Raw genomic sequence first — 23,355 nt, forward strand, 5'->3', positions numbered from 1 at the left:
AGAGGGGGGGGCTGGCAGAGGGGGGCTGGCAGAGGGGGGCTGGCAGAGGGGGGCTGGCAGAGGGGGGCTGGCAGAGGGGGGCTGGCAGAGGGGGGCTGGCAGAGGGGGGCTGGCAGAGGGGGGCTGGCAGAGGGGGGCTGGCAGAGGGGGGCTGGCAGAGGGGGGCTGGCAGAGGGGGGCTGGCAGAGGGGGGCTGGCAGAGGGGGGCTGGCAGAGGGGGGCTGGCAGAGGGGGGCTGGCAGAGGGGGGCTGGCAGAGGGGGGCTGGCAGAGGGGGGGCTGGCAGAGGGAGGGGCTGGCAGAGGGAGGGGCTGGCAGAGGGAGGGGCTGGCAGAGGGAGGGGCTGGCAGAGGGAGGGGCTGGCAGAGGGAGGGGCTGGCAGAGGGAGGGGCTGGCAGAGGGAGGGGCTGGCAGAGGGAGAGCGAGAGGGGCTGGCAGAGGGAGAGCGAGAGGGGCTGGCAGAGGGAGGGGCTGGCAGAGGGAGGGGCTGGCAGAGGGGGGGGCTGGCAGAGGGGGGGGGGCTGGCAGAGGGGGGGGCTGGCAGAGGGGGGGGCTGGCAGAGGGGGGGGCTGGCAGAGGGGGGGCTGGCAGAGGGGGGGGGGCTGGCAGGGGGGGGGCTGGCAGAGGGGGGGGCTGGCAGAGGGGGGGCTGGCAGAGGGGGGGCTGGCAGAGGGGGGGCTGGCAGAGGGGGGGCTGGCAGAGGGGGGGCTGGCAGAGGGGGGGCTGGCAGAGGGGGGGCTGGCAGAGGGGGGGCTGGCAGAGGGGGGGCTGGCAGAGGGGGGGCTGGCAGAGGGGGGGCTGGCAGAGGGGGGCTGGCAGAGGGGGGCTGGCAGAGGGGGGCTGGCAGAGGGGGGGCTGGCAGAGGGGGGGGCTGGCAGAGGGGGGGCTGGCAGAGGGGGGGCTGGCAGAGGGGGGGCTGGCAGAGGGGGGGCTGGCAGAGGGGGGCTGGCAGAGGGGGGGCTGGCAGAGGGGGGGCTGGCAGAGGGGGGGCTGGCAGAGGGGGGGGCTGGCAGAGGGGGGGGGCTGGCAGAGGGGGGGGCTGGCAGAGGGGGGGGCTGGCAGAGGGGGGGGCTGGCAGAGGGGGGGGCTGGCAGAGGGGGGGCTGGCAGAGGGGGGGCTGGCAGAGGGGGGGGCTGGCAGAGGGGGGGCTGGCAGAGGGGGGGCTGGCAGAGGGGGGGCTGGCAGAGGGGGGCTGGCAGAGGGGGGCTGGCAGAGGGGGGCTGGCAGAGGGAGAGCGAGGGGGGCTGGCAGAGGGGGGGGGGGCTGGCAGGGGGGGCTGGCAGAGAGGGCTGGCAGAGGGGGCTGGCAGAGGGGGGGCTGGCAGAGGGGGGGCTGGCAGAGGGGGGCTGGCAGAGGGGGGCTGGCAGAGGGGGGCTGGCAGAGGGGGGCTGGCAGAGGGGGGCTGGCAGAGGGGGGCTGGCAGAGGGGGGCTGGCAGAGGGGGGCTGGCAGAGGGGGGCTGGCAGAGGGGGGCTGGCAGAGGGGGGCTGGCAGAGGGGGGCTGGCAGAGGGGGGCTGGCAGAGGGGGGCTGGCAGAGGGGGGCTGGCAGAGGGGGGCTGGCAGAGGGGGGCTGGCAGAGGGGGGCTGGCAGAGGGGGGCTGGCAGAGGGGGGGCTGGCAGAGGGGGGCTGGCAGAGGGGGGCTGGCAGAGGGGGGCTGGCAGAGGGGGGCTGGCAGAGTTACTGTTCTCACAGGAATTCTGTGCCTAAAGTTATGTTCAGTCACCATCCTTGAAAATAACTCATTATCTGTCGTACTCTGAGGTATTTTGGTTATGATAAAGTGATAATATTACAGCTGGTCCTCGGTGTGGAAATGCTTAGTCTAAAGACCCGTGATGGAACTTTTCTCCCCTCTGGCTCTCCTCAACAATGCCTCCTCCTGGGGTATGGATCCCGTCCCCGGTACCCTCTCCTTAACATCACTAAAAATTGTGTCTGATTAAACTCACGGAGTTTTCCCAATGAAGTAATCGGGAATGTTGAAGAGAGGGTGATGGATATTGTTCACAAAGTATTTGACAAAGTACCACGTGAAGGGCTATGGAATGGGGGGGTCACTGTCAGCTTGGATAAATGGCTGTGCTAATTGGTTATTGTTCGGATGGTAGGTGGTAAACAGTGATGTTCCTCGAGGGTCAGTGATTGGACTGCTGATTTTATTAATAATAATAATAATAATAATAATCTTTATTGTCATAAGTAGGCTTACATTAACACTGCAATGAACTTACTATAAAAATCCGCTAGGCGACACATTCCGGAGCCTGTTCGGGTACACAGAGGGAGAATTCAGAATGTCCAAATGACCTAACAGCACATCTTTCGGGACTTGTGGGAGAAAACTGGAGCACCCGGAGGAAACCTCCGCAGACACGGGGAGAACGTGCAGACTCCGCACAGACAGTGACCCAAGCCGGGAATCGAACCTGGGACCCATTACTCCACTGTCTGCCCCCTCAATAACCCGTTACCCCACTGTCTGCTCCTTCCCGTTACCCCACTGTCTGCTCCTTCCCGTTACCCCACTGTCTGTTCCTTCCCGTTACCCCACTGTCTGCTCTTTCCCAATTCCCGTTACCTCACTGTCTGCTCCTTCCCGTTACCCCACTGTCTGTTCCTTCCCGTTACCCCACTGTCTGCTCTTTCCCAATTCCCGTTACCCCACTGTCTGCTCTTTCCCAAATCCCGTTACCCCACTGTCTGCTCTTCCCCAATTCCCATTACCCCACTGTCTGCTCTTTCCCAAATCCCGTTACCCCACTGTCTGTTCCTTCCCGTTACCCCACTGTCTGCTCTTTCCCAATTCCCGTTACCCCACTGTCTGCTCTTTCCCAATTCCCGTTACCCCACTGTCTGCTCTTTCCCAATTCCCATTACCCCACTGTCTGCTCTTCCCCAAATCCCGTTACCCCACTGTCTGCTCTTCCCCAAATCCCGTTACCCCACTGTCTGCTCTTTCCCAAATCCCGTTACCCCACTGTGAATCTTTTCCCCCATGGCAGAGATGTCTAAGACCAGAGGGCAGAGGTTCAAGGCGAAGGGTAAGTGGTTTAGAGGGTACCTGAGGAAACATTTTTTCACCCAGAGGACGGTGGGAATATGGAACGTGCTGTCGGAGCACGGTAGCTAGCATAAATGCTTCACAGCTCCAGGGTCCCAGGTTCGATTCCCAGCTGGGTCACTGTCTGTGTGGAGTCTGCATGTCCTCCACGTATGTGCGTGGGTTTCCTCCGGGTGCTCCGGTTTCCTCCCACAGTCCAAAGATGTGCGGGTTAGGTGGATTGGCCATGCTAAATTGCCCGTAGTGTCCTAAAAAGTAAGGTTAAGGGGGGGGTGGAGTTGTTGGGTTACGGGTATAGGGTGGATACGTGGGTTTGAGTAGGGTGATCATGGCTCGGCACAACATTGAGGGCCGAAGGGCCTGTTCTGTGCTGTACTGTTCTATGTTCTATGAGAGGGTGGTGGGAATATGGAACGTGCTGTCTGAGAGGGTGGTGGGAATATGGAACGTGCTGCCGGAGAGGGTGGTGGGAATATGGAACGTGCTGCCGGAGAGGGTGGTGGGAATATGGAACGTGCTGCCGGAGAGGGTGGTGGAATATGGAACGTGCTGCCGGAGAGGGTGGTGGGAATCAGGAACGTGCTGTCTCAGAGGGTGGTGGGAATCGGGAACGTGCTGCCGGAGAGGGTGGTGGGAATATGGAACGTGTTGCCGGAGAGGGTGGTGGGAATATGGAACATGCTGCCGGAGAGGGTGGTGGGGATCGGGAACGTGCTGCCGGAGAGGGTGGTGGGAATCGGGAACGTGCTGCCTGAGAGGGTGGTGGGAATCGGGAACGTGCTGCCGGAGAGGGTGGTGGGAATCGGGAACGTGCTGCTGGAGAGGGTGGTGGGAATCGGGAACGCGCTGTCTGAGAGGGTGATGGGAATATGGAACGTGCTGCCGGAGAGGGTGGTGGGAATCGGGAACGTGCTGCCGGAGAGGGTGGTGGGAATCGGGAACATGCTGTCTGAGAGGGTGGTGGGAATATGGAAAGTGCTGCCGGAGACGGTGGTGGGAATATGGAACGTGCTGCCGGAGAGGGTGATGGGAATATGGAACGAGCTGCCGGAGAGGGTGGTGGCAATATGGAACGTGCTGCCGGAGAGGGTGGTGGGAATCGGGAACGCGCTGTCTGAGAGGGTGATGGGAATATGGAACGTGCTGCCGGAGAGGGTGGTGGGAATCAGGAATGTGCTGCTGGAGAGGGTGGTGGGAATCAGGAACGTGCTGTCTGAGAGGGTGGTGGGAATATGGAAAGTGCTGTCTGAGAGGGTGGTGGGAATATGGAACGTGCTGCCGGAGAGGGTGATGGGAATATGGAACGTGCTGCCGGAGAGGGTGGTGGCAATATGGAACGTGCTGCCGGAGAGGGTGGTGGGAATCGGGAACGCGCTGTCTGAGAGGGTGGTGGGAATATGGAACGTGCTGTCTAAGAGGGTGGTGGGAATATGGAACGTGCTGCCGGAGAGGGTGGTGGGAATATGGAACGTGCTGCCGGAGAGGGTGGTGGGAATATGGAACGTGCTGCCGGAGAGGGTGATGGGAATATGGAACGTGCTGCCGGAGAGGGTGGTGGCAATATGGAACGTGCTGCCGGAGAGGGTGGTGGGAATCGGGAACGCGCTGTCTGAGAGGGTGGTGGGAATATGGAACGTGTGGGAATATGGAACGTGCTGCCGGAGAGGGTGGTGGGAATCGGGAACGTGCTGCCGGAGAGGGTGGTGGGAATATGGAACGTGCTACCGGAGAGGGTGGTGGGAATCGGGAACGTGCTGCCAGAGAGGGTGGTGGGAATCAGGAATGTGCTGCCGGAGAGGGTGGTGGGAATCGGGAACGTGCTGCCGGAGAGGGTGGTGGGAATCGGGAACGTGCTGCCGGAGAGGGTGGTGGGAATCGGGAACGTGCTGCCGGAGAGGGTGGTGGGAATCGGGAACGTGCTGCCAGAGAGGGTGGTGGGAATCAGGAATGTGCTGCTGGAGAGGGTGGTGGGAATCAGGAACGTGCTACCGGAGAGGGTGGTGGAGGCAGGAACTCTCACAACATTTAAGTATCTGGATGAGCACTTAAATCGTCAAATCAATGTAGACTAGGGACCAAGTGCTGGTAAACGGGATTAGTATAGGTTAGCATTTGATGGTCGGTATAGACATGGTGGGCCGAAGAGCCTGTTTCTGTGGGTATGACTGTCACACCAACTGTGACCGGTTTAATAGCTGGAACTCCGCTCAAATTCAAAATGATGACGCCTCGTGGACCAAGTTGTTTCGAAATTTGAGGCTTGAATTTCACACTCGTCGGTTGCCCGTGATTGGTGGGACAGGAAGTAAACTGTTTCCACCCGCAAAGTCCAAAAGCTGTGATTACCTGCTGGCTGGCCAGTTAAAGGCCGGCCATCGTGAAATCCGCACCCCCCACCCCAGGCATTGGAGGGGGGCAGCTGGCAGGGGCCACGTCAATGGGGACCCGGCTATTCTTTCTTTTTACCTTTCTTCGTATTCAAACTGCTTTAATTATGGGGCTGGTTTAGCACAGGGCTAAATCGCTGGCTTTGAAAGCAGACCAAGGCGGGTGGGCAGCACGGGTTCAATTCCCGTACCAGCCTCCCTGAACAGGGGCCGGAATGTGGCGACTAGGGGCTTTTCACAGTAACTTCATTTGAAGCCTACTCGTGACAATAAGCGATTTTCTCTTCTCTCTAATTCTTTTTCATGTTCAAGCTGTTTGATCTGTAATTGAATTCTTGCCTTTTCCAATGATTCTGACTGTGTCTCCGGCAATTTTAAATGCTCAGCTACCGCCGAAAGTACCTCTTCTTTTCATATTTTGTCAGGTAATGTTAACTGCAATGTTTTTGCCAAATCTCAAAGCCTTTTTTTAGTCAACACAAATGAATTAACCAATAATACTTATAAAAATTCCCCAAGTCTTTGGCCCTTGGCTGCCCAATAATTACAATCAATCGGACTGTAAGTAGAAACACAATTACTGTTTATTTATAACTAGGGAAATTATGAAATCAGCAGTAAATGCAACTGAATAACAAGCTAACCTACTACCCCCTTTTAACTGCCCCACACTCTACCCACACCCACAAGACAAACACCGAGCGGGGGAAAAGGATGAAAATAATGAAGATGAAGGTCAAAATATTAGAGTCTTTGCTTCCGATGGTGGTTCTGGAGCAGGTTTCCTCACAGCACGCTGGGTGATCAAAGCTGGTCATGGGCATCTTTGCAGAGTACAGTCCTTAGAAGCAGCAGACCTTCCGCATAGGCTCAGGCCCATTTCTTTCTCGAGACACTTTGTTCCACATCAAACCAAACCCCACCCCCCTGACTGTGCAAGCTACCCCCCCCATCCAACTGGGCAACTTAATCCTTCCACCCCACCCCCCAACTGTGCAACATAACCCCACCCCACGCCCAACTGGACAACTTAATCCTTCCACCCCACCCCCCAACTGTGCAACATAACTCACCCCCACCCCCAACTGGACAACCTAATCCTCCCCCCCACCCCCCTCCCCCCATCCGTGCATCCTAACCCCCACTCCTCCTCCCCCACCTGTGCAATCTAACCTCCTCCCTCCCCCCACCACCCAACTGTGCAAATTACCCCCCCCCCCCACCCAACTGTGCAACCTAACCCCCACACACCCCCAAACTGGGAAACCTAACCCTAACCCCCCCGACCCCAACTGGGCAATCTAACCCCCGCCCCCCCCGGCCCCCAAAACTGGGCAAAGAGCCACTGATTTAAAAATGCAAATCATAAAGCTGGTGATAGTCACTCCCCCCAACAGTGAACAATGAGATCAATTTATCAAAACTAGAGATTTATTAATTAAGGATAATTACTGCTCCTTCCCTAACAGCGCAGTGAGTGTTGGGCAGCACAGTAACACAGTGGTTAGCACTGCTGCCTCACAGCTCCAGGATCCAGGGTTCAATTCCAGCTTTGGATCACTGTCTGTACAGAGTCTGCACGTTCTCCCCGTGTCTGCGTGGGTTTCCTCCGGGTGCGCCGGTTTCCTCCCACAGTCCAAAAATGTGCGGGTTAGGTGGATTGGCCGTGATAAATTGGATGGGACCGCGAGTTGGCCTGGGTAGAACATAGAACATAGAACAGTACAGCACAGAACAGGCCCTTCGGCCCTCGATGTTGTGCCGAGCAATGATTACCCTACTTAAACCCACGTATCCACCCTATACCAGTAACCCCCCCCCCATTAACCTTACTTTGACACCAAGGGCAATTTAGCCTGGCCAATCCACCTAACCCGCACATCTTTGGACTGTGGGAGGAAACCGGAGCACCCGGAGGAAACCCACGCACACACGGGGAGGACGTGCAGACTCCGCACAGACAGTGACCCAGCCAGGAACCGAACCTGGGACCCTGGAGCTGTGAAGCATTTATGCTAACCACCATGCTACCCTGCTGCCCTAGGGTGCTCTTTAAGAGGGTTAGTGCAGATCTGATGGGCTGAATGGCCTCCTCCTGCACTGTAGGGATTCTATAACTCTATAGATGGACTGAGGCTGTGGCCCACCACCACCTTCTCAAAGTCAATCGGGATGGGCAATAATATTTCGGGCTAAGTAAACGACGCCCAAGTCCCCAGAAAGAATAAGCTTGTTTGTTCCAGCAGGTGCAGGTTTGGCTCAGGATTCTCACCAATTACTGAATATCGAGGTTACACGGGATGCAGGCGCAAGGAGTTGAAAGGGTTTTTAAATGTGCTTTGTGCATGATGTTCTCTTACTATCTCAGTACTCTGAAAAAGCCCCTGTGCTAATTGTCAATCCCGTGTACACTTGACCTACATTATTAAATCTAGTAAGCTGCCGAGCTGTACTGTGCTGAATCAGCACAAGAAGCTGTTTGTGATGAACTTGTCAATGGGTTGTCAGTTTATTCCACTGCCTATTGCGATTTCATTCATTTCTTTATACAGGACCCACCATGCCCGGAATAAGTGGTGCCTTGTCTGAACTGAAGCGCTGTTCTGTGCGCATTAGAGAGAAATTCAAGTTTGGTGAGTAAGGGAGTTCAGTGAAGACAGAAGATCATGCTCCTTTTATTTTCTACTTTTTCTCAGATTGCAGTAGCTGACTGTTACTGTGCTACAGGGGAAGTCAGAGAGCTACGGGAGCTCAGTGAGAGCCCAGAATAAGCAGGGAGCAACGGGAGTTCAGTGAGAGAGTCTGGAATAAGCAGGGAGCCACGGGAGCTCAGTCAGAGCCTGGAATAAACAGGGAGCGGCGGGAGTTCAGTGAGAGAGTCTGGAATAAGCAGGGAGCTACGGGAGCTCAGAGAAAGAGCCTGGAATAAGCAGGGAGCAGCGGGAGCTCAGAGAGAGTCTGGAATAAGCAGAGAGCAGCGGTGTCTGAGTCAGAGAGCCTGGAATAAGCAGGGAGCGGCGGGAGCTCAGAGAGTCTGGAATAAGCAGGGAGCAGCGGGAGTTCAGAGTCTGGAATAAGCAGGGAGCAGCGGGAGCTCAGAGAGAGAGCCTGGAATAAGGAGGGAGCAGCGGGAGCTCAGAGAGAGAGCCTGGAATAAGCAGGGAGCAGCGGGAGCTCAGTCAGAGAGTCTGGAATAAACAGGGAGCGGCAGGAGCTCAGAGAGAGAGCCGGGAATAAGCAGAGAGCAGCGGGAGCTCAGAGAGAGAGCCTGGAATAAGCAGGGAGCAGCGGGAGCTCAGAGAGAGAGCCTGGAATAAGCAGAGAGCAGCGGTGGCTGAGTCAGAGAGCCTGGAATAAGCAGGGAGCGGCGGGAGTTCAGTGAGAGAGTCTGGAATAAGCAGGGAGCTACGGGAGCTCAGAGAGAGAGCCTGGAATAAGCAGGGAGCGGCGGGGAGTTCAGTGAGAGAGTCTGGAATAAGCAGGGAGCTACGGGAGCTCAGAGAGAGAGCCTGGAATAAGCAGGGAGCAGCGGGAGCTCAGAGAGAGTCTGGAATAAGCAGAGAGCAGCGGTGGCTGAGTCAGAGAGCCTGGAATAAGCAGGGAGCGGCGGGAGCTCAGAGAGAGAGTCTGGAATAAGCAGGGAGCAGCGGGAGCTCAGAGAGAGAGTCTGGAATAAGCAGGGAGCGGCGGGAGCTCAGAGAGAGAGTCTGGAATAAGCAGGGAGCGGCGGGAGCTCAGAGAGAGAGTCTGGAATAAGCAGGGAGCAGCGGGAGTTCAGAGTCTGGAATAAGCAGGGAGCAGCGGGAGCTCAGAGAGAGAGCCTGGAATAAGGAGGGAGCAACGGGAGCTCAGAGAGAGAGCCTGGAATAAGCAGGGAGCAGCGGGAGCTCAGTCAGAGAGTCTGGAATAAGCAGGGAGCGGCAGGAGCTCAGAGAGAGAGCCGGGAATAAGCAGAGAGCAGCAGGAGCTCAGAGAGAGAGCCTGGAATAAGCAGGGAGCAGCGGGAGCTCAGAGAGAGAGCCTGGAATAAGCAGGGAGCAGCGGGAGCTCAGTCAGAGAGTCTGGAATAAACAGGGAGTGGCAGGAGCTCAGAGAGAGAGCCGGGAATAAGCAGGGAGCAGCGGGAGCTCAGAGAGAGCCTGGCATTGAGCCCTCCACCAAGGGAAAAAGTTACTTCCTGTCTCCTCTCTGTCTATGACCCTCATAATTTTATACATCTCAATCATGTCTCCCCTCAGTCTTCTCTGCTCCAAGGAAAAATACCCTAGTCTATCCAATCTCTCTTCATAGCTGGAACTCTCCAGCCCAGGCAACATCCTGGTAAATCTTCTCTGCACCCTTTCCAGTGCTATCACATCCCTCCTGGAATGTGAATTTAGAACTGCGCACAATACTTTAGTTGTCACCTAACCAACGTTTTATACATTTCCAGCATAACCTCCCTGCTTTTAAACTCTATCCTTCAATTAATAAAGGCAAGTAAACCATCTGCCTTTTTAACTATTGTATCCGCCTCCTCTGCTCCCTTAAGGGACGGGTGTACATGCACACCAAGGTCCCTCTGATCCTCGGTGTCTCCCAGGGTCCTGTTGTTTATCATGCATTCCCTTGCCTCGTTTGTCCTTCTCAAGTGCATCACCTCACACTTATCCGGATTGAATTCTATTTGCCATTGATTTGCAAAGAAATTATAGAAGTGGGGAACTTTAATTATTCAAACATAGACCAGGATAGGAAGAGTGCAAAGGGACAAGAGGGGCGCGAGCTCCTGGAATGTGTTCAGGATCATTTTCTGCAGTAGTGCGTTTCTGATCCCAAAAGAGGAAGGCATTGAGACGCCTCGGGCTGGGAATGAGCTGGTCCAAGTGCAACAAATATTAGTTGGGGGGGGGTCACAGTGACTAGTGTATCATAAGGTTTAGATTGGCCAAAGAAAATGACGAGGAGCAATTCAGAGCAGGGAAATTTACCCTGGAATTCCAACTTCGATGGGTGAGAACACATCAGAGTTGAGTGAGTGGAATCAAATGTTGGCAGAAAAGATGTAGCAACTTCAAAGAAAACAGTATTGTAAATAATGTCACGGTAATTCTCTTGAAGGGGAATGATAGGACAAATATATCCCGAGCTCCCTGGATGACGAGAGAGAGAGGTGAAGATGAAAGGACAGAGTGCGCGTGTGACATGTCAGGTCGAAAATACAAAAAGGAATCAGCCGGAATATAGACCGACCAGAAGGGAAGTGAAAAACCTCATCCGAAAAACAAGGAGAGAGCATGAAAAGAGACTGGCAACTATCATAAAGGGAATCCCATGGTTTCCAATGACATATAAAAATAAAAGGGTGATAAAAGAAGTGTGTGGCTAATTAGGGATAAAAAGGGGGACTTGCACATGGATGCAGGAGAAATAGCGGAGGTGTGAAACAAGTACTTTGCATCAGTTTTTACAATGAAAGAGGATGTTACCCAGACTGAGGTGAGACAGGAGGTAACCGGTACACTCAAGGAATTTACATTGAGAAGGAGAGGTGTAAGAAAGACAATGGGCTGGACTCTCCCAAAACAGGGCTATGTCCCCGCACCGGCGTAAAAACGCTGGTGTTTCACTCCCCAGTTTCCTGCAGAAAATAAAGTGCAAGCAGAGGACTCGGAATGCATCACGTAGCTTTGGCTGCAGATACAGGCCCCACACTTCCGGTTCAGAGCATGCGCATGGCGGCAGCCTCCAGCGGCCGCGCCGAGCGCATGGCGGACTCAGACCGCAGACCAGCACTAAGAAACAAGGTTCCCCCGACTTGGATAAGAAATTAGGTGAATGACAGGAGACAGCGAGTTGGTTGTTTTTCCAGATTGGAGCAAGGTGTGGGGTGGAGTTCCCGAGGGTTCAGTGTTGGGAACTTTGCTCTTCCTGAAATATATATATATATTTATAAATTTAGAATATCCAATTTCCTTTTTCAATTATGGGGCATTTAGTGTGGCCAATTCAGCTACTCTGCACATCTTTTTGTATAGTGGGGGTGAGACCCATGCAGACACGGGGAGAATCTGAAACTCCACTCGGACAGTGACCCAGGGCCGGGATCGAACTAGGATCTTCACACCGTGAGGCAGCAGTGCGCCGGTATATATTAATGACCGACTGTGGTGTTCAGGGCATGATTTCAACATTTTCAGATGATCTGAAGATTGGCAACGTTATCAATTGTGATGAGGATAGAACATAGAACAGTTCAGCACAGAACAGGCCCTTCGGCCCTCGATGTTGTGCCGAGCCATGATCACCCTACTCAAACCCACGTATCCACCCCATACCCGTAACCCAACAATCCCCCCCCCCTTAACCTTACTTTTTAGGACACTATGGGCAATTTAGCATGGCCAATCCACCTAACCCGCACATCTTTGGACTGTGGGAGGAAACCGGAGCACCCGGAGGAAACCCACGCACACACGGGGAGGACGTGCAGACTCCGCACAGACAGTGACCCAAGCCGGGAATCGAACCTGGGACCCTGGAGCTGTGAAGCATTTATGCTAACCACCATGCTACCGTGCTGCCCACTAATTCTAATCTTCGAAAGGCCAAAGACATATTGGTGGATTGGGCAGAAAGTGGCAAATGATTTAGATTTGTCACGTGCACTGAGGTACAATGAAAAGTTCTGTTCTGCGTACAGTCCAGACAGATCGCTCCATACATAAAAAACATAAGATAGATACATAGACATCGGGTGAAGCATATGGAGTGTAGTAACATTCAGTAGAGAAGATGCATGGAGAGATCAGTTACAGTCCATAAGAGGGGAAGAAATTGTTTCTGAATCTGTTCTCAGACTTTTGTATCTCCAGCCTGATGGAAGAGGTTGGAAGAGAGAATAACCTGGGTGGAAAGGGTCTTTGATTATGATGCCCGCTTTCCCCAGGCAGCGGGAGGTGTAGACAGAGTCAATGTGGACATGCCGAATTTACTTAGTTTCCAGAGGACGTACAGGCGCTATTGTGCTTTATTGGTGGTAGCGTTGACATGGGCGGACCAGGGCAGCTTGTTGGTGACCTAGGTCAACCATCTCCACCTCAGCCCCATTGATGCTGACAGGGGTGTGTACAGTACTTTGCTTCTTGAAGTCAATGACCAGCTCCTTAGTTTTTCTGACATTGAGGGAGAGATTGTGTTAAAATACTCGTGGTCCAAAACAGGCATCACGCGGTTAAAACCTGTGCCAGAAAACAGCAAGGAGTCCATACACGTGTTCCAATCTTTCATTTTAAATCCAAATAACCTTCTCCCACCATCCCTTTCACATCTGTGTGCAAGTCTTCGGCAAGAATTATTCAATAACCCCAGTGAAAATTGGACATATGACTACACCATGCTGGGCAACATTACAATCACCCAAAAACGCTATTCAATACCGAGTGTTGAACATGCAGAATGAGTACTTGGGCAGTATCACAAAGCCACAACATGACGTGCCAGAGAGCAGGCGGTGCACACACAACTCCCAGCAAACCCTCTTTATATTTGCCATAAAAATTGTAATAGAAAGCTCTGACATGAAACTCCAAAGTGACGGAGTTTAATGATATCAAGTGATAGACAAAACCACTGTTGCAGAGATTTGCTCAGAGTTTTGATATGAGGATGCTGCATTCCGTTACTCACCTCTCCTTTTGGATACCGATATCTGTATTTGTCCTGATCTCTTAATGCAAATTCTGCTGGGTAATTCTTTTGGATCTCCTCATACATCATCTCCTCGCAGACACCCTGAAAAACATGCATCAAATCATGAGACCTGAATTGAGGTAATAGATTCTTCTCCCAACCTCCCCACTCCCTCTAAATCTCGAGAACAATCCACCTAGAATCATAGCAACATTACCGTACAGGAGGAGGCCATTCGGCCCTTCTTGTCCATGCCAGCCCAAGGTCACTCTGGTGTCCTTTCTAATCCCACCTTCTTGCACCCAGTCCATAGCCTTGAACTTACTTAAGGTGCAGATCTGGGTATCTTTTAAAGGAGTTTAGGGTCTCTGCCTCCAACACCAACTCGGGCAGTGAATTCTAGACTCCCTCTATCCTCTGTAAAAAAAAAGCTATTCCTCACGTCCCCTCCACACCTTCTGCCTCTTATCTTGAATCTGTGTCTCCTGGTTCTAGAATTCTACACAAAGGGAAACAATTTTATCCTGTTCACTCTATCACTTCCTCTCATAATTTTGTACACCTCAATCAAGTCACCCCTCATACTTCTTTGTTCCAAGGTAAATAACCTCAACCTATCCAATCTCTCCCCGTAGCTACACTTTTCCATCTCTGACAACATTCTTGTAAACCTCCTCTGCTCTCTCTCCAGAGCAATAACCTCCTTCCTGTAATGTGGTGATCAGAACTGCACACGATATTCCAGTTGTGGCCTCACCAGTGTTTTATACAATTCCAACATTATAGGCGGGATTCTCCGACCCCCCCCCCCCGCTGGGTCAGACAATCCCCGGGGGCGGCGCGAATCCCACCCTGCTGCTGAAAGCCATTTTCTCCGGCGGCGGGGGTGGGATTCACGCCACGCTGGTCGGGGGCCATTGGCAGTGGCCCCCCCGGCAATTCTCCAGGCCCCGATGGGCTGAACGGCCGTCCATTTTTGGCCAGTCCCGCCGGTGTGAATCACTCAACTCGCGGGACCTGGCAGGTAAGTCAGGGGGGCGGTGCTCGGGGGGGAATGCGGGAGGATCCAACCCGGGGGGAGGGCCCCCATGGTGGCCTGGCCCGCGATGCGGGCCCATCGATCTGCAGGCAGGCCTGTTCCGTGGGGGCACTTCTTCCTTCCTCGCTGGCTTCTGTAGGGCTCTGCCATGACCGGCATGGAGAAGACACCCCCCCCCGCACATGTGCCAAAATACGCCAGCCGATCTGCGCAAGCACCAACTCTCACTGGCCCTTCGGCGCCGGCTGGAGAGGCGCCAACCCCTCTGGCGTCTATCTAGCCTCCCGAAAGTGCAGAGAATTCGGCACTTTCGGGGGCTGTTGATGCCGGAGTGGTTGGCGCCGGTTCTCACGCCAGCATGGGGACTTAGTCCCCAGAAGGGAGAATCCCGGCCTATATCTTTGCTTTTATATTCTATACCTCTGCTAATGAAGGAGAGCATTCCATATGCTTTCTTTACAACCTTGTCTACTTGAACAGCTGCCTTTAGGGACCTGTGTACCTGTACATCAAGACCTCTCACTTCATCCACCCCTCTTCGTATATTCCCATTTATTGTGTACTCCCAATTTATTGGCCTCTCTAAATGCTGACCTCACACTTCTCTGTGTTAAATTCCATCTGCCACTTTATCGCCCACTCCACCAACCTATCAATATCGTTTTGGAGATTGTAGTTATTCTCTACGCTGTCCACCACTCGGCCAATCTTTCTGCAATCGGTCTGCAAATTCTTCAACCATGCCCCCCACGTTCACGTCCAAATCTTTGTGAATTTCAGTAACATCTAATGTCCTAACAAACCCCACTGTGAAACACAGTAACTCATGTGACAGCAGAATGAAATGTTCTTACAGACTATTTTCTCAAACCTATTTTTTTTTCATAAAAAGAAAATGTTGTACCTTTAGACGAGCAGTACAAAAGAAATAGATTGCTGAAGCATGTGGGTTTGATGAAAAATTAACTGAGGTCTATTTAATTAGTCCTCACTGTGCAGAGTTTGGCACCAGACGTGTCCAAAAACCCAAAGTAGACAATGATGTCACGCATGTCATGTGCCTTGATCTTAAAGAGGCATTTCACACATACAATTACCCACATCGATAACATAACTACTTCTAAAGTCCAACACAACTTGTATTTTAACACAATTCACTTTATGTAGACCCTTACTGTCAATTACATGTCCTAGACATTGTATGGCCGTCTGAAATAAATCACATTTCTCTTTCCTGACACGCAGCCCATACATCTGAAGGCATTTCTGTGCGAGTTTTTGGTTTAACTGAATCTTCATTGGCAATCAAATGTCATCGAAGTAAGCCACTGCGGATCTGGTCCATTGATTGTTGAAATAAAGCTGGTGCTGGAGTTATTCCTAAAGGCAATTTGATGTAGTGGAACAGACCTTTCCCATGATGGTGAGCAGGTGTGGAGATTCAGCAGCCGCATTCATTTGCAGCTGGGCCTGGGATAGGTCAGTCTTGCTGAACTTCTGTCCCGCTGGGCCTGTGAACAAATCTTCAATCAATGGTAGTGGGTATTGATCCGCACATTGAACTGGATTGTTTGCTAAAACCTCCACAGATACAAATTGACCCATCCTGCTTGATGACAGGGGTTGTCTAGTCACTAATAATGATGGTGTTGGAACACCCTGGGCCAGCGCAGAGTCAATTCCAGCCCCACTTGTCCCTTCCCTGAGACACAACACAAGTGAGTGAACCAAACATTCTCAGAAAAACACCCAAAATATTTGGCCCTTGACTTCCCAGTAATTACAGTCACCTGGTTTGTAAATGTAAACACAATTCCTGTTTATTTATTTATTTGTTTAATTCAGAGTACCCAATCATTTTTTCCAATGAAGGGGCAATTTACCGTGGCAAATCCACCTGACCGACACATCGCGCAGACACAGGGAGAATGTGTGGTGCTTATTTATAACAAGTAGTATGAAATGAAAAATGAAATGAAAATCGCTTATTGTCACAAGTAGGCTTCAAATGAAGTTACTGTGAAAAGCCCCTAGTCACCACATTCCGGCGCCTGTTCGGGGAGGCTGTTACGGGAAGTATAATGACTCTACAGCAAATAGAAGTGGTCAACTATTGTCGAATTCCACATACCCCTACACACACCCCTAAACACACACACCCCTAAACACACATACCCCTACACACACACACCCCTACACACACACACTACACACACACACCCCTACACACACACACACCCCTACACACACACACCCCTACACACACACCCCTACACACACACACCCATACCTCTACACACACATACTCCTACACACACATACTCCTACACACACATACTCCTACACACACATACTCCTACACACACACACACACACACACACCCCTACACACAAAACCTACACACGCGCACACCTACACGCACAACCCTACACACACGCACCCCCCTACACACACACCCCCTACACACACACCCCCCTACACACACACACCCCTACACACACACACATACCTCTACACACACATACTCCTACACACACACACCCCTACACACAAAACCTACACACGCACACGTACAGACACCTACACACACACACACATAGACACCTATACACACACACACACCTACACACACACCCCCCTACACACACACACCCCTACACACACACACATACCTCTACACACACATACTCCTACACACACACACATACTCCCACACACACACCCCTACACACAACCTACACACGCGCACACCTACACACGCACACGGACACCTACACACACACATACACCTATACACACACACACCTACACACACACACCACTACACACACACCCACACAGACACACCCCTACACACACTCCTACACACACACACACACCCCTATACCTCTACACACATACTCCTACACACACACACACACCCCTACTCCCACACACACACACCTACACACAACCTACACACAGACACCTATACACACACACACACCTACACAGACACCTATACACCTATACACACACACCTACAGACACCTAAACACACACACCTAGACACCTATATACACACACACCTACAGACACCTATACACACACACACCTACACACACACCTACACACCCCTACACAAACACACCCCTACACAAACACACCCCTACACAGACACACCCCTACACACACCCCTACACACACCCCTACACACACCCCTACACACACCCCTACACACACTCCTACACACACTCCTACACACACTCCTACACACACTCCTACACACACACCCCTACACACACACCCCTACACACACACCCCTACACACACACCCCTACACACACACCCCTACACACACGCACATACTCCTACACACACACCTACACACACACACTCACATACACACACCTACACACACCCACACCCACCTACACCAACACACCCATACACACACACACAGCAACACACACAGGAAGAAAGGGGTAAAATAAAATAAGTAAAAGGAATTTTTTTCAGTTGGTGGTTTCCACAACTTTAGAGCAAGAGAGAGAGAGAGAGTTCCTCTCGTCTGAGCATTCAGGATCCAAAGGGAAACTCCTTCGGGCTCTGAAAAGCATTCCACTGGGAGAGGCTTCAATTACCACCTGTTACCAGACAGAGTACAGCCTTTTGGACAATTCATTGGCTGCCAGCCAATCAATCAAACCTAGTCCCACCTGATCTCTCTCGCTCTCTGGTGCCGACAACTCTGTAGCCTCCTGTACAATCCAGCTGAGACTAGCAGAGTGTTTTCACCTGTAATTTTTGAATTCTACTGATCGTCTTAAAGAGACATGTCATTAATCACCCATGGATCAAAATTACAACAGCAAAATTAAAGAAAGGGGAAATAGGGGAATAAACAGGAGGAATAAAAGCAAATTACTACGGATGCTGGAATCTGAAACAGAAACAAGAAAATACTGGACAATCTCAGCAGGTCTGACAGCATCTGTGGAGAGAAAAGGAAGCTAACGTTTCGAGTCTGGATGACTCAATAAACACAAATATCCTTACAACGGTTTTGTGAGGGCCACGAAGAATCCAGCACGAGTTCAAGGATAGAAAGAATTAACATTTATTTACAATAACATATATATATACAACAGCAGCAGCAACCTCCCTTGCTGCTCACTCTCCTCTAGCCGGTTCCAAACTGGCCAGCTTTATTTATGCAGGGAATCTGCTAATGATTTCTCTGCCCCCTCATTGGGAAGCACACACTCCCACAGGGTTGTGGGATTGCCATTCGTGCCCAGCCAGTGGTAAGCAGGCAGGTTATAACAAACGGGTTCCAAGACTCCCATTTCTACAAGTCTCAGTAGGTTTGCTTCAATCTTTGGACATATTGCATAGGGCAGTGCTCTAACCTCGGGACATCTCTGCTGGCTATTTTCCTTCATTTTCGTGGACACTTTTACTCTTTTCATGGACCCCCTTCAAAAACACTGCTGTTTTTTTCCAAGATGGTCTGTGAGTCAGACTTTGAATCAACTAAGCTGTTGACAGCGCTCCAATTCAATTTAATGCTTTCCAGCTAAGAGTGGCTAAAGAGAACTGGAAACCTCCTAGCCCCACATGGGAGTGGTCGCTCTGCGGTTTGATCTCTTAGCTCAAACCTGACTGTGATGTAACCACTCAGAGGTACTCTCTCTTCAGTTTAGATCCTCAAGATCATACCTGCTGCTTTTAAAGGCGGATGATTAGGTTTCTGTCCGTAGATGGTCTCAGGAATTAGGGAGATGGCAGCCCCTTATCATCTCCATTTTAATAGGTGTCCATTAACGGTGTGACTCACCCTGGACTGAGAGTGCGTTCAACTTTCTTCTTCATCAGAATGAATTGTTTTAGTTTCATTGTGGCTTTTGTTCTTTTAAGATTAATCACAAAATCCTTACAGTGCAGAAGGAGGCCATTCAGCCCACTAAGTCTGCGCCAACCCTCTGAAAAAGCACCCTATCTATCTAGGCCTAATTCCCACTTTAGCCCCGTAATCTCTCCTAACCTTTGGGCATTAAGGGGCAATTTGTTTAGCATGGCCAATCCACTTAACCTGCACATCTTTGGACTGTTGGAGGAAACTGGAGCACCCGGAGGCAACCCGCCCAGATACTGAGAGAAAGTGCAAATTCCACACAGACAGTCACACGAGGTCGGAATTGATGCCAGGTCCCTGACGCTGTGAAGCAGCAGTGCTAACCACTCTGCTACCCATTCTACATTGTGAATTTTCTTACTTGATTTTGTTTTATATCTTCCTTTAAATGAGTTTTGTGTCTTCCTTTGAGCATTTTTCTCTGGAGTTTACTACAGCACGCTCTTGCTGTGTGAGCACTTTTATGTTGACTGTCCTTGCTCCAGCAATCAGCCTGTGAATGGCCCCTTTTTGCACAGCGATGCCACGCCTGTTGCTGGATAGACATCTTCTGGCGGCCGCCAGTTTATGGATCCTTGGCTTGCTCCGAGCTGAGGAACATCCTTAGCCGCGTGCTGCACTGAAACAACAATATCTAACGCAGTCTTCAGACTTAGATTTTGTTCAGTTAATAATCTTCTTTGAATGGCCTAATTTTTCAAACCACACACTAAACGATGTGCCATCTAACAAGTCACCAAATTTGCAAAGCTCTGCAAGTTGCTTCAGGGTTGCAACAAACTGCGCAATACTGTCCCCTTCAAACTAATTCCTTTGATGGAAACGAAACCTCTCCAAATAATCAATGAATTTGGCAAATAATGATCTTCTAATATTTTAAGCAATTCTTGATAAGTCTTATCCCTGGTTTTCTCAGGCTGAACTGAGCTTTTTAATAAATTAATAGCTTTGTTAACAATTGTATTTAGGAATGCAGGGAACTTAATTTTTGTGAGGACCACAAAGAATCCAGCACGAGTTTGTAGAGTCAAACAGGAAGTAACTTTATTCACAAGGATATAAGAATAACAATAATCTTTTATTGTCACAAGTAAGAAGTTACTGTGAAAGGCCCCTAGTCACCACAGTCCAGCACCTGTTCGGGTAAGCTGGTATGGGAATTGAACCCCCGTTGCTGGCCTTGTTCTGCACTACAAACCAGCTTTTTAGCCCACTGATATATGTACACAGGGCCAGTATTTCACTATTGATTCCCTCTGTAGCCAGTATCACACTGCCCTGCTCTATTTATGATGTGGAGATCTTGGCAGAATTGCCGAGCAAAAACTTATAGCTAAGTTCCGCACGCAGGAGTGCGGCCTCAACCAGGATCTTGGATTTATGTCGCATTAAATTCATCCCCCACCATCTGGCCTGGACTTGCAAAATCCTACCAACTGTCCTGGCTTGAGACAATTTACACCTCTTTAACCTGGGGTTACCCCTATCTCTGGATCTGTAATGATTTGATTACCCGCAAATGCTCGCATTCCAAGCAATGTCTGGCATCTCTGACTTTGTCTATATAAATGTTTCTGGAACCTACCTCTCCATTCACCTGAGGAAGGATCAGTGCTCCGAAAGCTAGTGTTTGAAACAAACCTGTTGGACTTTAACCTGGTGTTGTAAGACATCTTACTCTGCTCTATTTATATAGCTGTGCCGTTAATGATTGCCCCACGACCCCTCTGATCGAGGGAGCTCATATTCCCCAAGTAACATGGGGTAACTAATTGTCCTCAGCCATTAGGATCCGGGCAGGTTATAACATTAATATGTTGCCAAAGTTTATTGGCTAAAGTGTAATAATGACATTTCTCTAAATATGATTTCTAGAGTCTATTGCGCCAAACTGTCCCGCCACTTTACACAAAATCGGAATGCCCTCCCCCTTTGCTTAGTTGAGTGGTCTAGTTCAAGATGGATTACCAATTTGTAACAGCTTTAACTTTCATGCAAATTATAATAATCTTTTGTTCTCTATCTTGCTCTACCTTTGTGATAATTGTTTGTTCTCTTTCTCGTGCTCCCTCGGTGTATTTCTGTACTGTTCATGGTGAGCCCCGCAGCTCGATTCCTCAGATTGCTGCTTTCAATCCGGTACCTTCCTTTGAAATTTTCCCCCAAACCCTTCCCATTTCTGATGCCAGTAATCTTTAACCTTTTGTTAATCTGCTTGATCGATTGATCTGTTAAAGCTGCTCCACTCCTTGAAAAATAATGTTTTTCTTCTGATTCCATTCTCATCACCAGTTTCCGTTTTGTAACTTGTTTTTTTTTTAAAAATTTGTTCATGGGGCGTGGGCGTCGCAGTGCCAGCATTTGTTGCCCATCCCTAATTGCCCTTGACGGGCAGTTAAGAGTCAATCACATTGCTGTGGGTCTGGAGTCACATGTAGGCCAGACCAGGTAAGGACGGCAGATTTCCTTCCCTAAAGGGCATTAGTGAACAGTTGTATCTTTAGACTAACAGTAAAAAAGAAATAGATTGCCGAAACATGTGGTTTTGATGCAAGATCAACAAAGCTTCATTGAATAGGTCTTCACTGTGCAAGGTTTGGCACTAGCTGATGACATTGTGGATGTCACGTAATGCAATCTTAAAGAGATATTCAATAACCCACATAGAGAACAGAAAAGGTTTTATTTTTCATTCTGAACCTGCACCATTTCCAGGTATGTGCGATAATCAATTTTGCACCTGTTGTAAGTGCCCACAATCTATGTTTGATTTTGCACATTCATTAACTTTATCGTCATTGCTTCAAACTGAACTGGTCCCTAGTCTTTTCTCCAATTATATAATAGGAGTTACTACACTGCGGAAAGGACTGAACTCCAACAAAAAAGCGAACTAAAGGTGAACTCACCGCATCAATTTCATTCAATATCTTCCACTGCTCATAGGGCACCTTCAGGGCCTCTGCAGTCTGGATCGTCCTTTTCATCTGACTTGTCCAGACCTTCAGGTCTCTTATGTTCTGCTCCTGTATGAACTCTCCTAACGAACTGGCAAACTAGCAAAAACAGCAAAGAGAAGCAAGATATTTTAATGTACATAACTTCCAGGTGTACATTTGCATTAGAGTCTTAATAATTTTTATTTTGACATGCATGAACACTTGGATTCCTCCAAACAGCAGATCACAAGTAATACTGTTGCTTCACACTCGCAGCTCAGATACCAAGGCTCTTCCGGACGGTGTTGAGGGTTAGGTGCCACTTTGAAGGTTGTTGAGGATTAGGTGCCATGTTGAGGGTTAGGTGCCATGTTGAGGGTTAGGTGCCATGTTGAGGGTTAGGTGCCATGTTGAGGGTTAGGTGCCATGTTGAGGGTTAGGTGCCATGTTGAGGGTTAGGTGCCACGTTGAGGGTTAGGTGCCACGTTGAGGGTTAGGTGCCATGTTGAGGGTTAGGTGCCATGTTGAGGGTTAGGTGCCATGTTGAGGGTTAGGTGCCATGTTGAGGGTTAGGTGCCACGTTGAGGGTTAGGTGCCATGTTGAGGGTTAGGTGCCATGTTGAGGGTTAGGTGCCATGTTGAGGGTTAGGTGCCATGTTGAGGGTTAGGTGCCACGTTGAAGGTTGTTGAGGATTAGGTGCCATGTGATACAAGGGAAGCTAATGGTTCTTGAAGAATATACAACCACCCAAATACTGCATGAAATCTACCAAACGAGAGGCAGTCTGCATTCCTGGCAGCATTTTAATGGGACAAAGTTTTGCACTGTTGCCAATTACATGAACTCTTCACAGACTCAGTCCACCATTAAGCAAACAGTAATCAGTTGCACTGTCAGGGTGTATTTGGTGAGTGGAATTTAATGCTCTCCCACACCCCCACCCCATGGTAAGTTTAGTGACAGATAGGGTGCCCCACTGCCTACCCACCTCTGCACCGATCACGTCAATCGAAAGAAGACTCGTGGACAGCCATCACCAAATTGGACCCCTACGTTGGCAAATAACTACGGACCTCATCCTTCCGATGCTGGTACTGACCCAGTAGCAGGTGTGGGAGTCACCATGAGGGGAGACAAAATGCAAACCCTGTCAGAGGGAGCATATCATTCAAAGGCACTCAGTGTCTCATTCAGTGAATGGGCATTAGGTAAGGGGGGGGGGGGGGGGTGTCACTGACAACCACCCACTCCCACCCTTGCTGTCCACATCCCTCCCCCCACCCGGTGAAGCCCCTACCATCATCTGTGTGTGGGTCTTTAGGCGATCCTGAATCTGCAAGGGGTATGACACTGCCAGCA

At 50.8% G+C, this 23,355-nt stretch overlaps 1 protein-coding gene across 4 annotated transcripts in view; it reads right to left on the reverse strand.

Annotated features, from left to right (window-relative positions):
- The window catches only part of LOC119973698 (6-phosphofructo-2-kinase/fructose-2,6-bisphosphatase 4-like), a 117,077-nt gene that overhangs the window by 21,343 nt on the left and 72,379 nt on the right, over window positions 1-23,355 (reverse strand). For all 4 annotated transcript variants that reach the window (XM_038812074.1, XM_038812075.1, XM_038812076.1 and 1 more), the window contains 2 exons: window positions 21,966-22,112; window positions 13,117-13,221 (listed from right to left, as the gene is read on the reverse strand). In XM_038812074.1, coding sequence (XP_038668002.1) covers window positions 13,117-13,221; window positions 21,966-22,112 — 252 coding nt within the window. The remainder of the gene's footprint in view (window positions 1-13,116; window positions 13,222-21,965; window positions 22,113-23,355) is intronic.

Source organism: Scyliorhinus canicula, chromosome 11, assembly GCF_902713615.1.
Source record: "Scyliorhinus canicula chromosome 11, sScyCan1.1, whole genome shotgun sequence".
In the NCBI taxonomy this organism is placed as follows: Eukaryota; Metazoa; Chordata; class Chondrichthyes; order Carcharhiniformes; family Scyliorhinidae; genus Scyliorhinus; species Scyliorhinus canicula.